Source organism: Ornithodoros turicata, chromosome 2 (assembly GCF_037126465.1).
Source record: "Ornithodoros turicata isolate Travis chromosome 2, ASM3712646v1, whole genome shotgun sequence".
NCBI classification, from domain to species: domain Eukaryota; kingdom Metazoa; phylum Arthropoda; class Arachnida; order Ixodida; family Argasidae; genus Ornithodoros; species Ornithodoros turicata.
This window is the reverse complement of record NC_088202.1, coordinates 148477834-148503456: the sequence shown is the minus strand read 5'-3', so window position 1 is coordinate 148503456 and position 25623 is coordinate 148477834. Positions and strand designations below refer to the sequence as shown.

Genomic DNA, 25623 nt, shown 5'->3' with positions numbered 1-25623 from the left:
CGAGCTTTCCCTCTCAAGACGCCCGACAATGCAGAGGGGCCGTAAAAATGATGATTGGACAAATCATTTCAGGAGACCAATGAGAACAAAGTCAAACCAAGTCAGACCAATGTCGGCCTTCTCGAAAAAGCGGAGGTTTCTTTCGCTCATGAATCGCGAACAACGCGAAAGATGAATCCCGTTCTTTCTGTGTTCCTCTCAAGGTTACGGCATTTCAGTCCGCCATACGGGAGAAGTGTGTCCCCTTTAAAGCGGGCCATCGTTCCAGTCCATTTTGAAACTACACCGTCATTTTCTTCCTCGTGCACCACTGACCACGGTATCGAAAATCCCACGCAAAATAGCGGCGTAGTTTGACCGTTATTTGATGGAACGCGTGACAAGAGCAGACGCCAGATGCCGGAGTTCCCTCTCTGGAGAAACGAGAAAACGTCACTTCCTAAGAACCAATGAGGGCGCGACCTTGAGAAATGGAATGCGCGGGCGTCTGGACGGCGCCTTTCTCCTCTCTCTCTCTCCGCTTAGAGTATGACGTCATTATGCCGCTGGAGATTCTGCAGCTGCGAAAGCGGTGCTGATCTTTAAAATTCGTTTACGTCTAATGTCTAAGCACTTTTGGGACGAAAAAAAATGCCGAGCGACATTCCCCGCAGAAGCGGAAGACGCGAAAAACGTCATAGCTTTCTGAGCGCGAGCGCTCAGTGGTCACACGTACACTGCTAACCGCGGGGAATATCCTGCGACACAGCCGCAAGATATTCCGTAGCAGACGACAGGAAAGACGCTGACGCCGTCGTCTGCTACGTGTCGTCTGCCAAGACGCCACTTCCGCTATTCCGTACCTTGTGAATGCTCAACATAACACGGGACGGAACTTGGTCTCTGTGAGCAGTGTTTTCGCTCCCCCCTCCCCCCACACTAAAACCTGCCGTCAGGATGTCAATAATTACCAGAAAATTCGGGACGACATCGGGCGTACCTTTCCAAGGAAACGAAGAAGAAGAAGAAGAAGAAAAAAAAAAACGAATGGGAGAGAGGGCAAACGGCGTCAAGCTGGAAGGACGTTCTTCGCAGGGGAGCATTATTTGCTATTTCTTATTCTGTACCATATCCCGTTAATTGCCTTCTAAATAGCACGCGGCAGCGAACGAAACCCATACTTGACCTCCAACACGCCCCTTTTTGGTTCTGCACTTGTTTCCACTTCCTCTGTAATGCCGTTGCAACGCTTAAACGGCCTTCGTCCCCATCGATTCCGAAACTGCGGTTGATGACTGAGCATACGGTATCACACGCGAATTGCTGGCGTAGATTTTGCGCGAAACTACACCGCAAGGGCAGACGATGGACGCTTGAGAGTAAGCTGGATTTCCCTCGCTGGAAAAACGAGAAAATGTCGCACTGTAACCGACTAATGATGGCGGACTATCCGAACGACGCTGCTAGGAATATATTTACACGAGAAGACGTGACGCATGAGCCTCACGTGCGAACTATGACTTTGCTCCTTTCGTGACGTCTCGGTCGCTATCTTCACTCGAGACGTGGGTTTGTATCTTGCCAAGTACGACGACAAACAGTATGTTTTTTTTTTCTCTCAACACTCGGGCGCAATGTGTTCACGAGCAACAGACGAGTTCAGAAAATCCCAGAGTGCTTAGCGCCGCTTTGAACTGCGAGAGTTTACTAATATACGAAAAACAGGTGGCCTTCCGATTCCTCCCCGTACCGTTCCATTGTCCACGACGGTGTCGTGGTCAGCGAAAGCGAAATGTGAAGGATTATTCTTCGTTCCCACGCTCAGCAAGTGCCCAGAATGCAATGCGTGCGCGCGAAGACCACTGGGATTTTCTGAACTCGTCTATTGAACCGTTCGATGGATGCGACAGCGTGAGCAGCGTATCAAATGCGATCCACCAGCGCAAAGAAATACCCTCGTAGTTGGGCCTCGGTACGGTTGCTGTTCGCGTCAAATACATATCGTGTGTAGAAAATGTGTCAGATTCCTGCCAGGATACACATCAATAGAGGATGCAATTTCAAACGCCTTCTGCTACAGCTACACGCGTACAAAATGAAAGGACGAAGAATATCAGCGTAACAGACCCGGATATTAGTCATCCATTGTCACGTCATGCTCCAGAACAAAACTGACACACTCATCGGCCTTTTTTGACGTATTATACCCACCTCTGCGCTTCCGGCGAGAAAACAGGAAGCGAAGGCAGATTCCTAAAACGAACGAGTTTTACGAGCGAGTGGAAAGCGAACAGAAGAAAGTGTTCATCATATACGCGTAGTTCCATCGCCCATAATGCCAAAATAAGAGGCACGCAAACGTCATTAACTCAGCGCATTCACGAAACGCAGAAATTTGTGCGTGGGTTCTGCTGCACTCAAAGAAAGAAAGGAGTACTTTTACTCCTTTTGGGGAGTAATTGCATTGCCACAAAAAATAGTCCCTTTCGGGAGTAAATGCACGGGAGTAAATGAATGTCACAGAGTGAAGACCGCATTTCACGCGCTGTTGTAAGAGTCCCAGGTACATAATTGGTGCGCATGCATGAAAATACTTGAAGCAAACCGTCAACGGTGATATATCGAGTGATATAAAATCTTGCGCCATACTAAGGCACAATTTGCGAAGAAAGATGCGCTAACTGTTTCTTACTCTGCGTGGCTGGAAAATTGCTACGTTGTCTGAGTTATACAGCCTTATGTCGTTCAAATTGACCGAGGACACATATTTACGTAGACTGTTGCATTCGGGAGACCATTCGCGAAGTTTAGTGACAATTTGCAGTCCCGGGGAGTAAATGTCGGGACTAAATGTTCGGTTAGGGGACTAAAATGGGGAGTAATTGCAGACTAGGGGAGTGGAAGCTGCAATTACTCCCCGTTTTACTCCTTTTTTTCTTAGAGTGTGCAACAGCTTTTAATACCGTTTGTGTCTTTCGGAGTTTGTCCTTGTAACCCCACACGCGTGTTCACAGCGGCATAGCTTTCATTTTTCAGAAACTTGTTTCCTAACTATCACCGGCAAAATAGCGTATATGCTGGAGAGCCCTTTATGCAAAAACACAAACAGGACGAGACACATCAAACGCGTATCTGGCTGGTGATTGAACCACGACAGAGGCGAAAATCCTACGACAGCCATTTATGATAGTACTACCTCGAAGATCAAGTACGGGAAAAAGATCATCGTTCAATTAATTCTTCGAGTTTATGCCCATCTCGAATCTCGCGCGAGCGAAGGCTCTCACGAAATCTGTCATCAAAGAAGAGCTTTCTTTACGCCTTCTGAGGCGCCGTAGTGTTTGTGTCGTCAGGCTCGGTGGTTTCGAGGAATATTTGCGATTTAAATCCCCAGTTTCGTTTCAGAGAATCGGGTCCTCCCGGAAGGTGACGATAAAAATATCACCACTGACCCATTATATCGCGAAAAAAGAACCCAGCGTGTATAAGCACGTTGACTCTTGGACGGAAGCCAGATGATGCTGCCAATGAAGACAGCCAACCGAGATTTGTGCAGCCAATTGTGGCTGACGGGGGAGAGGCACCCATCAGCTACCGAAATTTCACCAGGCCGTGTACCTCGACATCTTCGGGCAAAAAAACGAAAAAAAAAAAAAAAAAAAAAAACACTGGTTAGCGGATGCTAAATGACAAAAAAAATTCCAGTGTCCAAACTGTCGTCGTTTTGGAGCGAAAGGGGAGGAAAAAAAATTAAAAAAATGTCTTCCGGTCTGACATCAGTCGCGACTTCGAAGGCTTTCCCAATGACAACAGTACGCGGCACGTAGTCGAAACATTTTCTGTGCGTTGGCTAGCACGCGGAAAAGAAGTAGAGGACTTCATGTTGCTGTGCATCGTGTAGTTATTTTCTAATAAAAAAGAAAGAAAAAAAAAAGAACGGCCAATTTGCGAGCAAACGCTAAAATGCCCCCTTTTTTGACGCTTTCCTCAGTGCGAACCGCTCGTCGCAGAAGCATAAAAAGGACACAATTGTGTTCCTCTCTTAAAGCTCTTTCTTTTGGTATAATAGATTTCGTGAACGGTACACGGCCTGGTCGAATTTCGGAGGAATTACCCGTCGGGGGGAGTCGCGTCTGAGGGACACGCCCGTGACACCCAAATTATTACGACACCCAAATTATAAGAGTGACAAAGCGCGAAATTAAGAGGCGGTAACGTCGACATTTCCGGACATTTTTGGCATTACCGGTAAACTACGAGAATTTGGAGTCTCCGCTGTCTCTGATCTGAAAGATCACTATAGGTGGGGTGCATTTGCGTAAGCTGGATCACCAGAAAGAGGGAAAAATTGCACGGGTAAAGCTATGGTGTGACGTCATACGCACGCCACGTATACCAATGCGTTACGTCACGATATGTTTGGCGGCATAAAAGAGCGAGCTTCGATGCATCGTACGCTATCTCCTGGGTGCACGTAAGGGATAGCCTGGTAGTTCCGCGCCAAGCTCCGTTTTGCGCGTGCGCAGAACAACAAACGCTATACCTAAAGGCGACCTGCCAGCGTAGTAGCTAAAAAAAAAATAATTTCGGGAGGGGTTCTACCGCAACTTCACACGAGGTTTTCACCCTGGCTTTTCCTCTCCCAAATGCACTAACAAATGTACAATAATTTCGGGGAAAGGGGGATTCGAACCTCCCCCTCTGGCTACGCCACTGCGCTGAAGGCGATGCACTAAAACTAATAGTGAATATATTTTAGTGCACGCAAAGGCGATAGGGTACGATGTAGACACTGAAACTCTTCAATAGCGATAGTGTTAGTACAGTGCCGATAACGCGGCTTCCATAAGTACCGTGTCTACCGCACCCAATCGACAGAGATTCAAGTATCGCGAACTAATTCAAGATTCTCATTTATGCGCCTCCCCCCCAGAGCCGTATCTTAAAAGGGAGTCTGGCCATTGGGAGGAGTCACAAAAGGAGGCTCGACCTGTCAATCACAGTTTCGCTCCTCTGATTGGTTTGCTTTTTACCAAGGGGGGTCGCCATGACACCATACTGCCACCCAAAATGGCGACGAAAACAAACACGATGAAGCGGGGATTTCGTGACAAAAAATTTTCACAGACTAACCTGATTTTACGCTGCAAATGTACATCTTAATATAAATTTCTCGGAAATCAGTTTCAACTTATGCTCATCCATCGATATCTAACTGAAAATAATACGTTTTGTCGCCGGTGTTAGGCCTAGTGAACACGGCGATCGCAACGAAATCATAACAAAAACGGCGCTGTGCTGTACAATCTTATATTTAACAGCTGGATTTCATGGATATAAACATTCTTGCCCGTTATATTCCAACTCTTCATGTAAATTTGTTTAAAAATCATACCGACAACAGAATGTGTCCCAGCAGGTGGTTCTGCCGGCAGCGGTACAACGACGGAAGCAGACGACAATTCCCGACGTGCCTTACGCTCCCTAGGTGGCGCTTATCAAATTTCCATCAACAATCCACTACTTTTGCAGATTGCGAGAGGTATCCATTTCAATCCCATCCAATCCACTTGCCACCCAAAATGGCGCTGCCCATGTTAGATACGGGGACAAATAGTGAGGATAGGTTTATTGATAGCGCCCCATATTTTAAGACTTGATTGGCCGGAAAGCTGAAAAAGTGGGTGGAGCTTCAGGTATAGGCATGACCCATTAATGGCCAGACTCCCTTTTAATACTCCTCCCCCCACTTACTCGCCCCCCTCTCTCAAAAAATTGCATGGTCCCTGGACACATCCAGCCCACCGACGCTCTGTTCTCTCAAAGCTGTCTTCACCTTTCTGGATACCATAGGAGTTGGATCCTCATTGTGAAGAGGCTTCATTATTTCATTCCCCGTATCACCACCAGCAATGGGGTGAGTATCGCCCCCTGGCGATGAAACTCTCCACTCATCATCTTGTAATAAAGTTGTTTGATTTATTCGCGCCGCCATCAGTTCCGGCGAGTACGATAGCTTCACGGTGACGTTATCGACAGTCTACTAATGCTCCCTAGTAGCAAGTTAGTAGTAGTTGCCCTCACTCAATATCCACTGCTGAGGCGCAAAAGGAAGAGTAGCTGATAACAACGGAGACGTTTTGCATTCCACATAAATCGAAATGATGTCTCCCATCTTAGAGTGTACAAGTAAGGTGCAACATGGAGAATTGCGCGTTCGTTCGTGCTGCGTATAGAGATGCGAATCCCAGAAAAAAAAAACGGAAATTTTTTGGGAAAAAAAAGTTTTTCGGTTTTTTCCTGGTCTTTCGAAAAATAGCCCAAAATTTCCAGGCGACAAAATTCAAAAATGTAAAATTTCGGGCCTTCGATGCGTTCCAACCCGCCAACAGTGCTTTAGATGCCTCTAATCCGCCAACAACCACCAACTTATTGAGCTCCGTCCTGCTGCTCCAAGCGATCGCCATCGCGTTCACATAATGTCGGAGTTCTGGTCGGAGTGGACGGGTTGTTCCAATTACCTATCGCTGAGTAGACAGCAGTCTCATGGGATGCTCTGCTCCGCATTTATGCCTAGAGGATGAACACTACTAAAGCTTCTAGCTCATTGTATGCTGTGGCTTGGCCAGCAATGCTTCGACTCAGCAGTAACCGCGTTTGCTTCCATTTTTTCCAATTTTTCGGGAAAAAAGAAGAAAAAAAAATTTTTTTCGAGCGGAAATTTTGCATCTCTAACTGCGTACAGCTACAGGGAGAGAGAAAAAAAACAACAAGTGATGGCATTAGTGATGCTCCATAATTAGTGTTTCCAGTTTACGCTTTTTAATTACTCAAACATATTCGGTGTCAAAAATAGGTGATATTACATCGCTCACCACGAATTCGGCGGTTTTCGGCCAAAAATCGTCCAGAAACGAAATGGAAGCATTTTCTACGCAACACCAACGGCAAAAATAACCGAATAAATTGTAATAAGTTGTCAGGTACATAAAGCAATATTCCAATTCAAATCCGAGGGCTTCCACGAAAACACTCCAATGTGCGTCGCTCACCGGAACGGTTAGCTACGCCTTATCTCGCACGACGCGTCATTATCAGTGACTGAAGACGGGCACGTTGATAAGGACGAAAGGTCTTTTCTTGCACAGCGGCCTTTGAGTTCCGCAAGATTTGAGCGAGTGTCGAATTCTATTCAGAGCCGACGGTTACACGAATAATGTTTTCTTTTTCGTTTAGACAGCTTCCTCTAGACAAGTTCAATGAACAAAATTAGTACGACACCGATTCGACTGAAGTCCCAATTCTACCGATGACCCGGTAAATACGAAAGAAATTATTTTTCATGAACATAACAGGAGTATAAGGCAAGCTATAGCTGGTGTTGACTCGATGTTATAACATTGCCTCGGGTTTCGGGTAAAACTTCAAACTCGAGGCAAATTACCGTAATTTCACGCGTATAAGCCGCACCGCAGATAAGCTGCAGGCCCCGTTTTTAGGAACGTTTTGAAAATTTTCTGGCAGATAAGCCGCGGGCCATACGACGCGACTGATTTGTGCTACGAGGGAGACCATAGAGAAGGCCATAAACCCCGTGGTCCATACTCCGGAGTCGACATGGTGTACAAAAAGGGGGTTCAGCTCTAGTGTTCTACCCAGATCGGATTGTGCCCTTGTTGCGTGTTTCTCATGGATCGCCGGGTCAGTGGTCTTCCAGAAGACACCAGGAAGGTCAATCTACTCGAATGGGGACGCGCCCCTGTTACGTGTACTGTTAGGGTTGCCACCAGGCCGGTATTATACCGGCAAGGCCGGTTATTTGCTCGCTCTGCCGGTTGCCGGAAGGAAGGTGATACCGGCAGCGTTTTGCCGGTATTTGTTGCTCAATACCTTTTCACAAGGGCTTTTGCGAGGTTTTCGCTTCAACATTCCACTACAGCTTGAATAAATCTGGAGCAAAGTCCCAACTCCGCAGTCAGTTTCCTTCGTTTCTTATTTATTCATTATTATTATTATTATCATTGTTATTCATCAAGTCTTGTGTTCGGAGGGGACAAGATCAGTGGTTGTGCAAAGCTATTGGTGGTTGTGTCGAGCCAGATAGAACTTAGGCCGTATACAACCATCATGAGATCTCCTCCTGCAAAGAAGGGTTTGTGTGCATCGATGCGTTTTTCAGAGTAAATAACAATCCGGTTGCTCCAATACGATCCAGTGTACCGTTCATGCCTGTTTATAGCAATTTCTAACATCAATGATCCAGCCACACACAGGAACTTATGTTTCCTCGTATTATCTCTCTGTGTGTCCTCATCCACCCCTAACCCACTTTCCCTTTCCCGTGGGCATTGCCCCTATCCCTCTATACCACCTCCTCTCCCTCAGCCGGTATTTTTCACTACGAAAGGTGGCAACCCTATGTACTGTTCGTGCATCGGAAGGGCGGTGCTGTCCCAGTGATACTGTCGGTTCGGGAACCGGTCCACTCGTCACAATCCCACTCGTCACCGGCCCTCTGGTACGAGGTCCTTTTGTCACCCGAACACTTGTCAAGCGGGGCGGTTCGTCACCGGAACACTGGTTGCAAGGTTGACCCCGTTCCAAAGGGAATGCGTTTCACCGTGATTTACCGAAGGGATTAGTCCAGTGCCCGACCCGGATTCCGAAGACCGCTGACCGTACAAATTTCACGTCTTTGCCAAGGGCACGGAGAGCATGGAAGTGACGAAAACTCAGGGTGGGGCTCCGTTGCTACTCTACCAGGGATTTTCCTACACAGTGAGTAGAAAGTGCAGTTCTGGCATTTATTGGGTATGTCGAGATCGTGCTATCTGCACGGCAAAGATAACTACTGACGAGTCCATTAGCGTTGTAGTGCGACTTACTGGTACTCACACTCAGGCTGGAGATCCAACTGAAATCAACGTGCTCAAAGTCCGTCAGATCAAAGCAGGTAGGATATTGTTTCTTTTTGTATGCTGGGGAGGTGGCAGTGTGGCTGTTTTTTTTAAATGCATTCTTGCACTGCAGAGAATGGAAGCGATCCACCTCATCGGATCCTGCTTGATGCCGCCGCAACCGTCAGTGAGCATATACGGCTTCCCGGATGCCTTCGCCATTCGTACCATTCGAGAGCAGAGTTTTTGATTTGATTTGATTTGATTTGACTTTACTGGCGCAAGGATATCAAAGATCATGCTGCGCCGTATAATTTTGTTGAGTTACTCTACATTAGGTCCAGTTCAGTCAGGTATTTGCATTATCAGAGACTATGAATTTCCTATGCCCATTGTCAGATCTGAGACAGTGTATGTTCTCATCATGCTGCAGAGCTCACATCATTGTGACACTGGGTAAGGACAACCCAGCTCGCTACCGGCCGAATGGTGCCAAACGTGTGGGCAGGTCGCAGCAAAGTTAGTATGGGGTGATGTGTAATGTACATAGAAGATGATCTGTGGTTTAATAAAGCATATGGTTGTGTGTGAATATAACATTTGCAACGAAAAGCCACGGAGCTTTGATGTACCACCAGGCGAGGGAGAGCAGAGACAAGCGCACCAAAATCCATACGTTCTCGCAAAGCTGCGACATATAAAAATGTTAATGAGCGTATTTCCATGGTTCTAGAGGGATCCACTCCAGCGGATCTCCCCATTGCACTCTTCAGAATATTGCGAGAAATATCCGGTTTTGAGTCCCATGTTGTATAGGCCCCGTGCAAGCTCAATAAAACCGCATTTGTTGTTGTTTGTTCTCTTTAAACCGTGTCGTGGCATCTAGTTGTATTTATTTCAGTTATAGCGTCATGTTTTGATCATGGCTGACAACACGGTGTACTGAATCATTCGTAAGAATAATGAAAAGTAAATTTGTAGTTCTACAGTCAAAATCCACGCCGTGACACGAGTGCGAGATCGTTTATGTTTGTCTGTATGCATTCCTGTTTGTCGGTCCAGGTACCTCGTCAGGCTCCGCCTTTTGTACCTGGACCTCATTTCTGTATTTTTGGAAATGAAATAAATAGAAATAGAATAGAATAGATGCCCTGTGACGAGTTGGCCTCCTTGACGAGTTCACCTATGACCAGTTGGCCTGTGACGACCGGGCTTGTGACGAGTTCTAAATCCTGTCGGTTCTTTCGTTAAAACCGGTGTATGGGGGAAAATACCACGGAAAAGTGATCAGATAAGCCGCACCGATGGATAAGCCGCAGAGCGCCTGTTAGAAGAAAGAAAAGAATCGCGCATAAGCCGCGCCTAATACGCGTGAAATTACGGTACTTTCAATCCGTAAAGTAGGCTTTCTGAGACAGCTCAACTCAAAAGTTTAGGAATGGCGCCTAAAAATGAATGCAGCTATTCCAAATACCCGGGATGCATGCCTGGAGGTGCATTTCATATTTACGGCAACGAACAACCGTCTAAATGACTAACACAGAGACGGAGGGCATCGCTGGAATTTTATTCACACCTAAAGGTGCAGCGCGAGATGTTACGGAAAGTACAAAGGAAGCTCTTCAACTGTTTTTATCGCGCTTCACTTTAACACTGTTACGTAAGTGTTTGTTGTCATTCGATACGTCTTTAATAATAATAATAAAAAAAAGCTAGAAGAGTACAGATGGCGCTTTTTGCATGTGGCGGACATCTTTGAAAGAGGGTATGCAACTACCAGATGACAAACTACCTAAATTAACGATTCAACTGTCGAGAAAATGGTTATAAACAACTATTGCCTCCAATTCTGCAATATAACATTTTTTTTTTACTCGGAAAAGTGCAATTCAAAAGTTCATTAATGGATTTTAGCTGATTGGTCATCTCATAGTGACATACTTCTGCAAAGAATGTCTACCATGCCGTACATGACCCACCCGCAAAATGGCGCCGCAGCTGCTATCGTAACTTATTAGAAAATATTGCATTTCATATTACATAATCTTTATTATTCTCCATGTTTCGAAATTGACTTGAGTTTGCTTCCTCCGCCTCATCGACTTGCGCGTATTCATCATGCATGTTACATTACCCACCCAAGGGCTCGAACCACTACATTTATTAAATCACCCATCCCATTGGCCATCTCAGAATGGGACACATTATTATCTTCCATAGTCACAATTAAAGATGCAGCACTGTTTAAGGCTGCTTTGTCTGATTTCATTATCTAATTAACTCTTATAATATCTTTGTTATCTATGTAAGATTGTTCTATTGTTGCTGTTCATTTTGGATGCATCAGTTGTACCCCCCTTATGTAATGCCCCTTCGGGCTCTTAAATAAATAAAATAAATAAATTGCATTTTGTCTAGTGTTTAATAACAAGGTCCAGCTGTGCTGTGTTGGAGGCTGTAGGAAATTTAACGCTCCTCGACTAAACACCTTTTGTTTAGAGTTTGTACTCATTATTATCCCCGTATAAACGTTTCTTTTCGCGTTTCCGGGACAGGATACATACTCGAACATAAATGTGTTTGTTCCGTCGATATCACGAAAACGTAGCGAAAACTATATGGCCGGAGACTTACAGCTATAGAGAGGCTGCTATACAATGAGGGAGAGAAATATGATCGTATTACTCAGTGTGAATCCCATTTACGAGTGTATATTGTTGGCTGCGTACCAAGAAACCGCCTTCGTTGAGCACGCGACACGGGTCAGTAGGCGAGACGGAACTGCTTGTCATATTCAAAAGGATAACAACAAGCGGAGTCAACAGCGTCAGACACGCTCACTCGATCACACTGGAGCTACGTAAAGATCCGTAGCAATACAATAATAATAATAACGATAATGTTAATTCAATTCAATTCAATGTTTATTTACACTTGTGGCAAGTTACAGGGAATAATAACAGTCCTGCCTAAGCACGGGGGAGCCTGTGAGCAGGGACCGGAGTCTACAGCGGTACGCGTCAATACCCACAAGATAACGGGAAAAGGTGCTAAACGGAAGTCATGGAGAAGAAAATACGGAGGGAAAAGGCGCAGTAAATTACAACTTTAACAGTAATAGTAACAATGATAATAATAATAGTAATAATAATAATTAGAATTGGAAGTTTTATTATCATCGATGAAACCGTTATTACATGTCATAAGGTCCACCTAAAACATAACGGTTTGAGGGCAGGACCCGGCAATCAAGTGGGAACTAACTAACAACAATAACAGTATCAATACCTTAACAATAACGACACCCTTAATTTATGTCTCTAGCTACACATCCGAAAAACTCTCTAAACAGCTCGAAATAGACAACGACTTAGTAACAATAACGATAAGAATACCATTGATTTATCGATTTAGCAACGCATCCAGAACACTCTTAACAGCTCGAATTGACATCAAATCCAACGAATCAGCAGGCAAAGTATTAAATATGTTAGGAACATAGTAGCGCCGCAATAATAATAATAATAATAATAATAATAATAATAATAATAATAATAATAATATAAAATAATAATAATAATGCAAACACTGGCATCAGAAATACGAGCGAACTAGCGCATCGAGCGCAGATACAACGTACGCTAAAAAATAAAAATAAAATAATCTGGCGACTAAATACCGAAATGTCATAAAACATACTATAGATGGAGATGAACTACACGCAACTTTGCAACACGGACTACGCACGTTACTGTAAGGTTAAATACGGTACATGCGCTCTCCTTATGATTTCTATGGTTCTGACTAAACTGCACTGACACTCTCGTAATCGCACTATAGTTGCCTCACACATCAGCTACGCCATAGAATACTGAGACGGTTATGTTTGCTTTTCAGTCAATCGTTATTTTTAAATTTACACGCTGCAGTCGCTTTCAACTTAAGAAGGAAAAGAAATCTAGTCCATCAACTACGTACGCCATAAGTAGGGTTTCCAGTTTACGATTTTTAATTATGCAGAAATATATTCGGTGTCAAAAATAGGCGTTTACATATCGCTCACCACGAATCGGCGGCTTTCGGTGAGAAACGGTCCAGAAACGAAATGGAAGCATTTTCTACGCAACACCAACGGCAAAAACCCGAATAAATTGTAATAAATTGCCAGGTACATAATGCAATACAGTCAAACTCCTTTACAACGAAACTCGGGTGACAGCAAAAAAAAAAAAAAAAAAAAAAATTCGCAGTAAAGGTATTTTCGTTAAAAAGGATGTCTATTATTGGACCTATAGGCTCCAGCGGGACCGCAAAAAAAAAAAAAAAATTGCTGTAGTGGTATTTTCGTTAAAAAGGTGTTCGCTATAAAGGAGTTTGACTCTATTCCAATTCAAATCCAAGAGCTTCCATGAAAACACTGCAATGTGGGTCGCTCACTGGAACGGTATAGCTACGCCTTATCGCACTACTCGTCATTATCAGTGACAGAAGACGGGCACGTTGATAAGGCCGAAAGGTCTTTCTTGCACTACTGAGACGGTTTTGTTTGCTTTTCAGTAAATCCTTATTTTTATATTTACACCCTGCGGTCGCGTTCAACTTAAGAAGGAAAAGAAATCTAGTCCATCAACTCCATACGCCGGAGATAAGGAGATAAGGAGGCGAAATAGCGCGCCAGGAGAAATACTACAGCGCCACCGTAGTTCCCACTGAATATTTTGAACAAAAATTCAGAGTGTCTTTCGAGGACCTTTTAATGCTCAACCGCCGTTTTGCCCGGGATGTAAATGTAATACACAGTGTATGACCAGCGCTTCAACATTTCACTGACATTTATAAGCTGCAGGTATCACTCCAGGAAATCATGGAGACTACAATAATAATAATAATAATAATTGGGTGTTTACGTCGCGAGACAACTGAGATCATGGGCGTCATGGAGACTACACACAATAGTAATTAGGTCACGAACGTGATTGATGACTCCTGAACATTAACCGATCATAGGATAAAGAGGAAGGTCGATTAATACAACGCAGGGCGCCGTTCATATCGTGATAACATCTGTGGTTTTGAAGCTATCGTTCAGACTGTGGAATAGCGGAATTTGCACTCGAACCTCCACCAGAATAAAAAAAAAAAAAAAAAAGGAGAGATGCAAATGGCATTTTCAATGGCATGTTTTCTACGATTGAACCTCAGCTGAGACCTTCCATGTCCTTGTCGGGGGTGGGGTGAGAGTGGGTTAAATGTTTAATGCAAATTAAAAAAAAAAAAAAAGAGAGAGAAGGGAAGGGTTAGCCATGTTGTAGGCTTGATACTCCCAAAAGCTAACAAACAAAGGAAGATAAAAGCAGCAGAGACGCAGAAAATTATGAAAGAGAAAAACAAACGTGATGACGTGGTGATGGTGGATGTGTCTGGAATTCCTTTCCTTAGGTGATCTGGGGTAGCCGGCCCTCGTGATGAGGGCTACAATCCCCATTTTTTTCTTTCTTTCAATCAATCAATCAATCAGAAAAACAAACAAACCCCTAACCTTTTCAGTGACTTCCATCTTGCATCGTTAATTGCTTGGGCAATTTGAGGCTTTGTATGTATACATCTCCCTTCTATGTTGTTCCAGCCCCAGAACATCAGTTCTCACATGTTCAACATTTGCCGCTTGCGTCGATCCCGTCGTATGAATGTGTGTATGAGTGAGCAAAAATGTAAGAGTGAAAGGAGGATGAATGAGAGCGAGAGTGGCTGGTTTGCTCCTTCAGATGACGCGTTCCAAAAGTCGCTGGGGAGGCGCGTTAGCTTAGCTCAATTGGTAGAGCCCTGGACCGGTAATCCAGAAGATGTGGGTTCGAGTCCTACAGCTGGCTAACCTTTTCTGCGACTTTCATCTTTCATAAAAAAAAAAAAAAAGCCTGCTCGCTGCCTTCTCGTCCCCTTGCTGCATTTCGCCTTCATAAGCCAGTACTACACCCAGAATGCTCCTATTTTGTAGGTTCCCCTCTGCCGGTGGCGAGTACTTTACAACGCAACCAAGGGAGCAGAATACTTGCCCCTCATGCCGCATGAAGTTGTTACCAAGCGTGTGCCCGAAACTAAGCAGAGAGACGACGGCCCACTCGAGACCACCTGTGACGTCACGCAGGGTAAATGGTGGCTCGAGAGGGAGAGACAGAATGCAATATTCAACACTGGACACGCTCAGATCTAGCACTGGGATCTGATCGTGTCCAGTGTTGAATATTGCACTGGGTTCTCCCTGATTTTCTTTTAAATAATCAATCAATCTAGCACTGGGAACGAGGCTTATAGACGGAAGTGCAACTGGTGCAGTGACGGTTGTTTCGCCTGCCGCAAGGCTTCTACCAATGCGCACCGACTTAACTAACGGCTTCCCGACAGCATAACCAACCTAACCACACTCGGACATTTACGAATAACACCGTAACTCATTACTAGCGTGCGCGCGACTTCAGGTTAGCCTCGTTCCCAGGCTCAAGATGGCGGATGCTGAATTTGCGTGATTTCCGGTGAGGTTTCGGTTTCGATATAACCTCTTTTGGCAACTAACGAGCCCCCGACCGCCATTCCAACTTATAAAACGCAGTCACTAAGAATTTCCAACTGTCCTGGAATCTCCCTTTAAGACACATTAAGCCGCTGTGATTACTTGAACTAAGGCAAAAAATGTCGCGGAAGAAGCGCATGTGTAGCTTACGCTAGCAATATACTTCATCTCTCGACTTTATGCCAGCGGGAATATGTCGGCAAGCGATAAAACGACCTGTAAACAAAGTCACGTGACTTCAAAATGACGTTACCTACGAGGTGGGATCACGACAAGACGGCAGTTTTCCGGAAAGCACCCGCTTGAGGGTGGTTACAGCGATGGCGAGTTTGTGTCATTGTCGACATAATTTCAGGCAGGGTTGCGGGTACGAATTTTCATACCCGCACTCATCTTCTGAACACAACCTACAGAAAGGCGCGCGTGAAGAATACCGGTGAGGTGAAGCACAGTGTTGCTGGACCGCTATTCCGTGGAAGAGCGCCGAATCATTCCGAGGAAAATGTTCGTTTTCTAATTGTCTGTGCCACCTGGGGACGATAACATCATACGGTATGGACCACAGGGGTGGCATCCAATGTATTGCTCAGTAAACGAAAGCGTGCTGGGCGAACGCAATGCATCCTGGACAGGTCCTGGTCGTACGTCACAGCAAACGTCGAGGCTCACGTGACCTTAAAGATGGCGCCCGTGATCGGCGGCCAAACCGTTTGTAAACAATGCGGTTGTTGTTTCTGCGCGACGTTTTGGATGTCTTTCGATCACGGTAATTATTTTTATCCGATAATCTCGCAGTAGAACGTGCAGTTTCGCACATAAGGCCTCGTACTGTTGACGACTTCCAAAGATGTGATGACGACCGCGCGTTGAGTCACTGAGCCGATGCGATGTACTCAAACTAAGGAGAAATGGGCTACCATGTTGCGGAAGAAGCGCCGCATAGTTTACGCTGGCAAAATACGTTCACCTCTTGGCGTTATGACGACGGGAATATGTCGGTAAGCGGCAAAACGACACGTAAGCAAAGTCACATGACCTCAAAATGACGTTTTCTATGACGCGCGACCAGGACAAGATGGCAGTTTTGTCAAAAGCACCCGCTTGAGGGTAGTTACAACAATGGCGGGCTTGTGTCACCCCTGTGGTATGGACTCATGTCGCACTGTTACTTGAACACGTTTTTGTCTTCCGCGAATACGACGCATCCGCTCGGTGATTGTCCTATTTTGCAAATTGGTGTTGGAGTTTTTGAACGCTGGGGATATTGTGGTATACCCGGCGTAACAGTACGCACGCGCGATTTCCTTGCATCCCACGGCGGAGATTCGCGGTAAGCTCACGCAGGACGCAAGCGGAACAGATGAAGACGAACTGTGCGAACCAGCCAGATTGCGCGCGCGTGCGTTCCTCTTTAGCCGCGCACCAGTGACTGGACATTTATTATTTTGTCGCATAAATTTACCGCACCACACGCAGCTCTTACCGTAAAATGGAGAAATATTTCGGTTCACGCTTTATTCGTCCTACGCGCCTCTACTGGGGAACCACTAAGGCAGAGATTCGAGTAGCACAAGAAGGACCCTCGTTAATATGACCCCCGATAATCTGACATCTGCGCTTTACGATCACACTCCTGGGGAACAATGCAGTGAAACATCTGGAAATCCTTTACCCCCCGTTAATATGACAATTCCGCATTATGACCAAAATTTTCGGGAACGACCTTGGTCATAATAACGAGGGTTCACTGTACTGTGAACTCTCGTTAATATGACCCCCGATAACCTGACACACGCGCTTTACGACCACACTCCTGGGGAACAACGCAGTGAAACATCTGGAAATCCTTTACCCCCCCCCCCCCCCCCCGTTAATATGACAATTCCGCATTATGACCAAAATTTTCGAGAACGACCTTGGTCATAATAACGAGGGTTCACTGTACTGTGAACTCTCGTTAATATGACCCCCGATAACCTGACACACGCGCTTTACGACCACACTCCTGGGGAACAACGCAGTGAAATATCTGGAAATCCTTTACCCCCCCCCCGTTAATATGACAATTCCGCATTATGACCAAAATTTTCGGGAACGACCTTGGTCATAATAACGAGGGTTCACTGTACTGTGAACTCTCGTTAATATGACCCCCGATAACCTGACACACGCGCTTTACGACCACACTCCTGGGGAACAACGCAGTGAAACATCTGGAAATCCTTTACCCCCCCCCCCCCCCCCCCGTTAATATGACAATTCCGCATTATGACCAAAATTTTCGGGAACGACCTTGGTCATAATAACGAGGGTTCACTGTACAGTGAACTCTCGTTAATATGACCCCCGATAACCTGACACACGCGCTTTACGACCACACTCCTGGGGAACAACGCAGTGAAATATCTGGAAATCCTTTACCCCCCCCCCCCGTTAATATGACAATTCCGCATTATGACCAAAATTTTCGGGAACGACCTTGGTCATAATAACGAGGGTTCACTGTACAGTGAACTCTCGTTAATATGACCCCCGATAACCTGACATACGCGCTTTACGACCACGCTCCTGGGGAACAACGCAGTGAAACATCTGGAAATCCTTTACACCCTCCCCCCCCGTTAATATGACAATTCCGCATTATGACCAAAATTTTCGAGAACGACCATGGTCATAATAACGAGGGTTCACTGTAATGCCAACTCCGAGCAAGGGCAAATTGTTGCTCCAACGCCGTAGAACAAGACACACACCTAGATTTTATCGCATAATGGCGACCGTGCAACCGGGGCCACAGCGATGGGGGAGGAGCATAAACCCATGCATTACATTACTTCAGAATGGGCGAATGGCAGAAAGCCTCGGTATTCTCAGTTGAGAAATTCGCGGTCTCAAACAAAAGAAAATGCCCGAATTGCTTCGTAAGATGTGCCCGTTTTTAAAAATACGATATACAGGGTGTTACCCTATAAAAGTCTACCCGCGTCGGCATGCCGTGCTCGCCAATTACTCAATGCAGGCGGTACAATGTGTTGTCTACGTATAAACCTCATAAGGACATTCATCCATGGCAAATATCGAAGTGATTGAGCACCGTTACGCAAAGTTATAGCGCAAAACATGAGGTTCCCGTAGGCAAAACAGCCAAGATGGCGCCTCCCAGTAAGCAGACGACATCCCTTTGGGGTGTCGTCTGCTGAGTACGTCGGCATTTTTCGTACCTCACTTGCTTACTTCTGAGCAAAATACGACAGTTACACGAAAGCGAAATGAAAACTGCAGTTCCATCCGGCTGGCAGGATATGCGACACGTCGTCGTCTGGGGAGCAGCATGGCAAGTGCTCTTCTCAACGCCGCCATCTTGATTGTTTTGACTACGGGAATCTCACGTTTTGAGTTATAACTTTGTGTTGCGGCGCTTAATCACTTCGAAATTCACCAAGATTAAATGTCCTTATGAGCTTTGTATGAAGATCGCACAATGTGCCACCTGCATTGAGTAATTGGCGAGTACGGCATGGCGGCACGGGTAGACTTTTATAGGGTAACACCCTGTATTACTCCAACATTTCAGCTTCGTGAGTTTGCGATGTCTGTCAAAGTTCGGTGACGTGATTTGCCCCAGCCATTTTGGCGCAAACGAAACGGTGCTATGGAGCAGATACCCTAGATTATTACGCGCAGTCATATGTACGTCAAATTTTTAATATACTCTCGAAACAGCGACGACGTAGATGTGGTCATCAAAGCCGAAGACCAGCTCCTTGTAGCTCCTTGATATGTGCTGCAATCAGTTGAAGCAGCTTTCGCGTAATGACAAAATTTAGACCAGGATTGTCAACAACAGCGACAGAGAGGTGAGAAATTTCGTACGTATAATACACAATTCAATACATGAACATCACTGCGAAAAATTTCTCATTAGTCATTTTCTGGCTCTTTTTTTTTTTTTGCAGTTACAGTGCCAAATATAAACGAAACAGTGAAACAAACTGCCAAACTTAGCTTACTGGTGGGAAAGCATAATGTGTGACATCTTTTTAGTTGACGAAGGTAGAAAAACTGCAGGGTAGTTAGTAAGTTTTACGCAGCAGAGGGACAAGGACAGAAAGTGTTCTTTCCGTCCTTGCCTCTCTGCTGCGTACAACCTTAATTATCTTTTTAGCTATTTCCGCGCTCAATTTGTCCACTGTGCTTTCACATATTGCAAGAATCACGTAAGCGGAACATGTTCAATGTTCATTCAGGTTTCTCGTTCCACAACGCCAACTAATTGAGGGTCTATTACGAGCGTTCTCGTAATCTTTCACGTTATCGCGTTAGTGACGTCATGTGACACCCGCGACAATTACGGCAACACAGCACGGAAACACGGCAATGGTGAAAAAAAAAAAAAAATAAAAAATAAAAAAAAAAAGAAATTGAACGTGGTTGAAACCTGCGTCCTAAATATTGTCATATTCCTAGTCCTTCCAGTGGGCAGAACTTATCTCTATCGCTGTACTATCACCTGGCCGCAAAAGGCAGGCGACAAGCCATAGCCTCCTATATACTGATCAGTATATTGGAGGCTACGGCTCAGTTGTAGCCTGCTTCACAGCAACATCAACACTACCTTGTGGGAGTACACATTACACAATATTTTGCATTGTGCTGTGGTATGATAACATACCGTTTGTCTCGCAATATGTGTATATAAATATGATAAGGGCCCTAAGGGCACAGTGCATGGCTTATACCCTGCTGCATATATATCCATACCTGGCTGCGACATTGCATATCAATGCAGGTTACAATACACATTTTCACATTTGGCCGTAATGAGACTGCCTTTGGCCGTATTGAGACCTTGGCCGTAATGAGACACTTGGGGATTAAAGGATTATCGGCCGTATTGAGACTTTCGGCCGTAATGAGACTTCGGCCGTACAATCCAGTTGGAGGCTTGCCTTTGTGCGCAGATTCCTGATATTTTGCGACAATGTAGCAAGGTTGGCCCCCATTGACGCAGCAATCGCATTACTGTCAAAGTCGTTTTACCGAATGAAAGCCACATTTTTTTAGCGGTCGTTATTGGCAGCAGGTCGCCGGAAGAGCATGTTTATTATCAGGTCGCTGCAAGTTGTCATTTTGGCGTCGTGCGACTATGCCCCTTATTAGGCCAGCTTATTTTCGATGGAAACATTTATTTCTCCAAAAGGAGGATTCGGGGATGTAGCTACGCATATGCACGTACAGTTCGGTGACTGGGAGGGGTGATGTCTTTCTATTTTTACCTTTTCATCTTTTCAGTTTTCTTTCTCCTTTCATTCATTTCATTTCCTTTGTGGGAGTATCAGAATTCGTCAGTGACGAATTCAATATCTTCCGTTTTTTTTTAAATATATATAATCAACTCAGGATTCGGAGGATTCGGGAGGATCGGCAGATCAGGAGGATTCGGGTTGTAAGGACCAGAGTTCCAAGTAACTCGTTACTGTAATTAAGTTCATTTTTTCGATAACTTATAACTTAACTCGGTACTTTTGCGCCATGGTAACTTTCAGAGTAACTTCATGGTACTCGTAACGGGTTCTTTTCGACGGATAACTTCTCGATCTATGGTAAGGACTTCCCGAGGCTGTTAATGAACGATGTGTGAACCTGTAGAAAAAAAAAAAAAAAAAAAGACAGCCCAAGCAGGGTGTTCCCGATGAGTCAGATACCGTCTTAGCGGACACTATTTATAGGAACACGACCCGCAACCAAAGAGAAAATAGAAGCGAGCACATCATCAGCAGCGGCCATTTTTACATCACTTCGAGGTCATGTCACTTTGTTTATATCGCGTCTTGGCACTCGACGACGTACACAAAACCGAGAGTGATTCTTAGGCGACATGACAGTTTCAAAGACGGCCGTAAAGTCAGCCAGTGTACCTAATTAATTAATTTGCCAGTCAGCTGCGTCAATTCCTCGTGAGTATGACGGCATCGCATCGGCCTCACGTAGCATGGGAGAGTTTTAGTGCATCGTAAGGAATGGCGCCGTATTTCTGTGCAGTGCGCGAAGTAAAGCCATGCACCATCCGCGGATGGAAGCCGATATCTGTGAGTATCCGCAAGAAACTTGCGGGTTCGGATGAAATATGGACGCTTGTGATCTACGGATCGGAAGTGGATAAACCGCGAGATTGTGAACCGAACACCGACCGACTACAAGGTGAACGTAAGCCGCTCGCGAGATTGGGAGAGAAGACGTCTGGAGCAGGATTGCGGAATTGCCACTCCGGAGTTGGAATGATGCCGGAATCATTCCCGATTTATCAGAGCCTGGAATTGGAATGACGGAAACTGTCTTAGGAATGGAATGAGGCTTTTTTTTTTTCGCGGGTGGAATGGAATTGGAATGGTCTGGGTGCCACACGGTCAAGGGCGAAATAACCTCGTATTTTTGCTTTTTACACGATGGGTAATGGCAATCTCCTCATAGCACTGCTGGGCTACCCAGCACTGTTACCGGTCCCGCTTCTTTTATTGATGGAATTGCCAAGCCATTCCAGAAACGGAATTATCACAAATCTCCATTCCTCGGAATTGAATTGGAATGGGCGTTTCCATTCCGCAACCCTGCTCTGGAGTCTCGAGTCGAGGTGCGCGTTGGGCGCCGATCTTGCGTTCCACTCGCAATAAACCCCTGCCTACCCCTGTGTTTTAAAATCTGTGCTTGGTGCTGGGGGTAGTTAAGACTACCCTCTTGAGCTTTCTCCGTGCCACCGGCCACTCGACCAGCCTCTAAGGCCCTTTTGTGTCTGTGTGTTTTTTATTTATTTCTTTTTATGGAAGGAATAGCAAGTCGGCCTATGCCTGACTAACCTCTCCCCGCTTTTTTTATCCCCATAAACATATCCCCCCCCCCCCCCCTAAGCTAGTATCATTCCAACAACGCCCAATGTTAAATAATTGAGATTTTTTCGAGCCATAAACAGTAGCACCGTTTCTATTTCAAACTGTTTTCTCTGTCGATAATTTGTGCCTCCCAAAATATTGCGCCCGGGGGGCGACCACCCTTACGCCCCCCCCCCCCTCCCCTCACGCTACGCCACCGTGTACACTTGCAAATAATTCGGTGCTGCGATCGCTTAAACCACAGACACACACAACAGAGTTATGTACGAGCAAGAGACCCTAATGTTAATGTAATATTTCTTCGAAATTCTACACTAACTGATTTATATGTTAGGGCACTATCGTGCCGACTCATGAGAGTACCTCAAGGGTCTAACTCGGGATACATGACAAAAGGCATGCCAACTTCCTTACCACAGAGGTAGGCAACAGCTTCTTGGCGGTCGGTAATAGTCGCGCCACACCACTACAACAGGGACAAAGACGTCCCACCACATGAGCCAAGCGATCTACGCTGAGATTAAATCATAACCGAATTCCATTAATAAATATACGGAAGTAATAAAAATTCAAACGATCGAAACACGCAATCACTGTCCACCCATGTTTGGATACGACCAGCAGTCGACCGACGCAGACGATGCAACTGAAAATAGTCGTCTGCAAACTTGGCCGTATCTTCCGTTGATTGCGTGATTCCACCGCAAAATTTGAATTGTGCGCGGTGTAGGATTTGCAGGGAAAAGCAGACACGGGAAAAGCAACATGAACAGCCACCTATTCCGCAGCCAATGTTGCGTAAGTGACCCACGAAAGACCGTTACCCTATCCCTCCTCACTCTCGAGAAGAAAAAAGAACAATGTCACGGCAGAACTGCCACAACCGGTATACATGGGTGTGCGTGTTGTTTGACCGCAACCTTACTTGTCTCGCGGAACCAGGACAACTAGCGTTAGCTGTAAAAAAAAAAAAGAGGGGGGTCGTTTTGTTGTCTAGGGACGAAGGCTAGATAAGATTATTTGGTGGGATAGCACGATGAGATAACGCACAAGTGCAGAGACGCCGTCTGATTTAACGGAGAAAATACGCCAGTTTCAAATTTGGCGTAAGATTGATGCTATCGACAACAAATAAAAAAAAAGAGGAAAATAAAGACGCGCGCTCAAAAGTTATCCACATTGTCACGACACTGACGAAACCTCAACTCAAACCTGCCGGTCTCCCCTCCCTCGCTCGGCCGGTGCAAAAGCAATGCACGGGGCGGCGGGACACGCTAGGCCTAACAGAAACCGCATCTGTTTCCATGTTTTTCTCTGCACGTTCTCGGCCCCGAATGTAACGCATTTGCAGCTTACCTGATAGTGTGCATATCACCAGTGCGTAAAATAGCCACCTCGTCCAAACCTTCCATTCGCTGCACAACCACATATTTCAACCAGGTGGGTTTGTCGTCTGCGATGCTACCACCAGCACCACACACAAAACGGCGAGGGAAAAAAAAGGCGACTCCGCTGCGGCGGCGTCCGGGGTATCCACTCTGCTTTTCCGCAGTGACTCACAAAATGCACGGAAGCACTCACAACCAAGGCACGGCACTTTTATCAGTCGACGCAACCACACAGACGCTTTCGGATTCTGCGGAACTGATTCATTAAGACGGATTAAATCCAAGCGTTTGCACACAACAACCTGCTCATTGGTCCAGTCGCTTTGACATCCCCGAGTGCAACAACGTTTCGCGCGGGGTTGCCAGGCTGCGACTGCCGCGATGGCGCCCGCCGGCGGCCTCTTGCGGGAGAAAAAGCGGCTCTCGAAGCAGAAACTGGTTTGGATGGCTTGAAAGATGTAGGACGTTTCGGGTCTACGATTGTCGCAGGCGTCATAAAAGTCACGCGTCCGGTTAATTGGATGTCCTTTCCGCCGTACTGGATCCGATTCGATTCTTTCTGGCACGAACGTGTGGATTAAAAAACACAGCGAAGCTGTCTCGTATCGACTGGGCCACTGTCGTCTGCTACTGCTAGCGCGGCCCTACATGATACCATTCGAAGTGCCGCTTCAAAGAAACCGTCACATTTCGTTACATCGCCGTGGAGGGTGCGCTGAACCAGCGTTTTCGTGCGAAATGAGTTTCACTTGTTCAATAAAGGCCTGTCTCTCTCCCTTTCTTCCCGTGCTGTCTGGCGTGCTTCAGGGATCTGCGCTAGGTCGCCTCCTATTCCTCATTTTTATTAATGACGTGCCTCATTTTTCGTGTCTTCGCTGATGACTGTATTGTCTACCGCCGTCTACAGCCGTTCGTTCGAAGCTAGCGTACGCCAATAGTGTTTGGAACCCTGACCTTAGGAACGTTACTAATCTTGTCGAGTCATGTCAAAATCTCGCTGCACGTTTTACATGAAACTATAGGAGAAGCACTCACTTGGGTTCGCTGATCTTGCATTATGCAGCAAATACATTCCACTACGTGGCCGACACCACCCCATTCGACTGTGTGTGCTTTTCATAACTGCTCTTTTGATACCCGATTTCACAGTACCGCGGCCTCCTATACGTATCATCGAGACTTTGACCACCAGTCTAAAATCGAGCTGCTCTGTCGCTCATTTTCCCAACGTACTACTAATGACTGTCTTCCTCAGCCGCTGGTCGTCGATATAGCATATGTGTTTATATGCACGAGCAATTGCCTGTTTTCTTGGCATTGGGTGACTGTTCTTAGTTTGATTTGCAATATGGTGTTGTTACATTTGTTTGTGCAATTGTTAGCTGCTACGTTATGCTGTAAACCCTGTCAGTATATCCCCTTTTTTTCATGTAAAACTGGCATATTGAGGGACGTGCTAGAAATATAAAACACATTGTTCTCTGATGGTCAACAAGGTGCATTATGAAGGTCTTTGCCATGGCTCTTGACGACAGTCGTGTTCCACCAATTGATGAGATGTGATTGTGATTGATTGATTGATTGATTGATTGATGTGTGTGTGTTGATTGATGATTGGAGGTTCGACGGACCAAAAACAACCATAATCTGTCTCTCTGAAATGTTTCTCGTTTTACGCTGTTGGGAACAACGCCTCAAAACAGAAATCCACTGCGAACGGATTTTTATGGTTGGGTGGAATTGCTTGACATTCAATATTCTTGACGCTCTCACTGGAGAACATGTTTTGTATGCAAATGAATGCTGCCATCCGTCAATTTTTCACGGCGAGCGTACGCAGACCATCGCCAATAGCGGACTGCTCAATTTCACTACTTTGTACAGAATACAGTGAACCCTCGTTA

At 45.6% G+C, this 25623-nt stretch overlaps 1 protein-coding gene across 4 annotated transcripts in view; it reads right to left on the bottom strand.

The window, feature by feature from the left end:
* LOC135386352 (fasciclin-2-like) overlaps positions 1–24080 on the bottom strand; it is an 87357-nt gene extending 63277 nt beyond the window's left edge. For 2 of the 4 annotated variants that reach the window (XM_064616213.1, XM_064616216.1), the window contains exon 1: positions 23688–24080. In XM_064616213.1, the coding sequence (XP_064472283.1) occupies positions 23688–23760 (73 nt within the window). In that variant the 5' untranslated portion in view covers positions 23761–24080. The remainder of the gene's footprint in view (positions 1–23687) is intronic. The other 2 variants (XM_064616215.1, XM_064616214.1) reach the window with 1 other exon arrangement.
* Positions 24081–25623: the final 1543 nt, after the last annotated feature.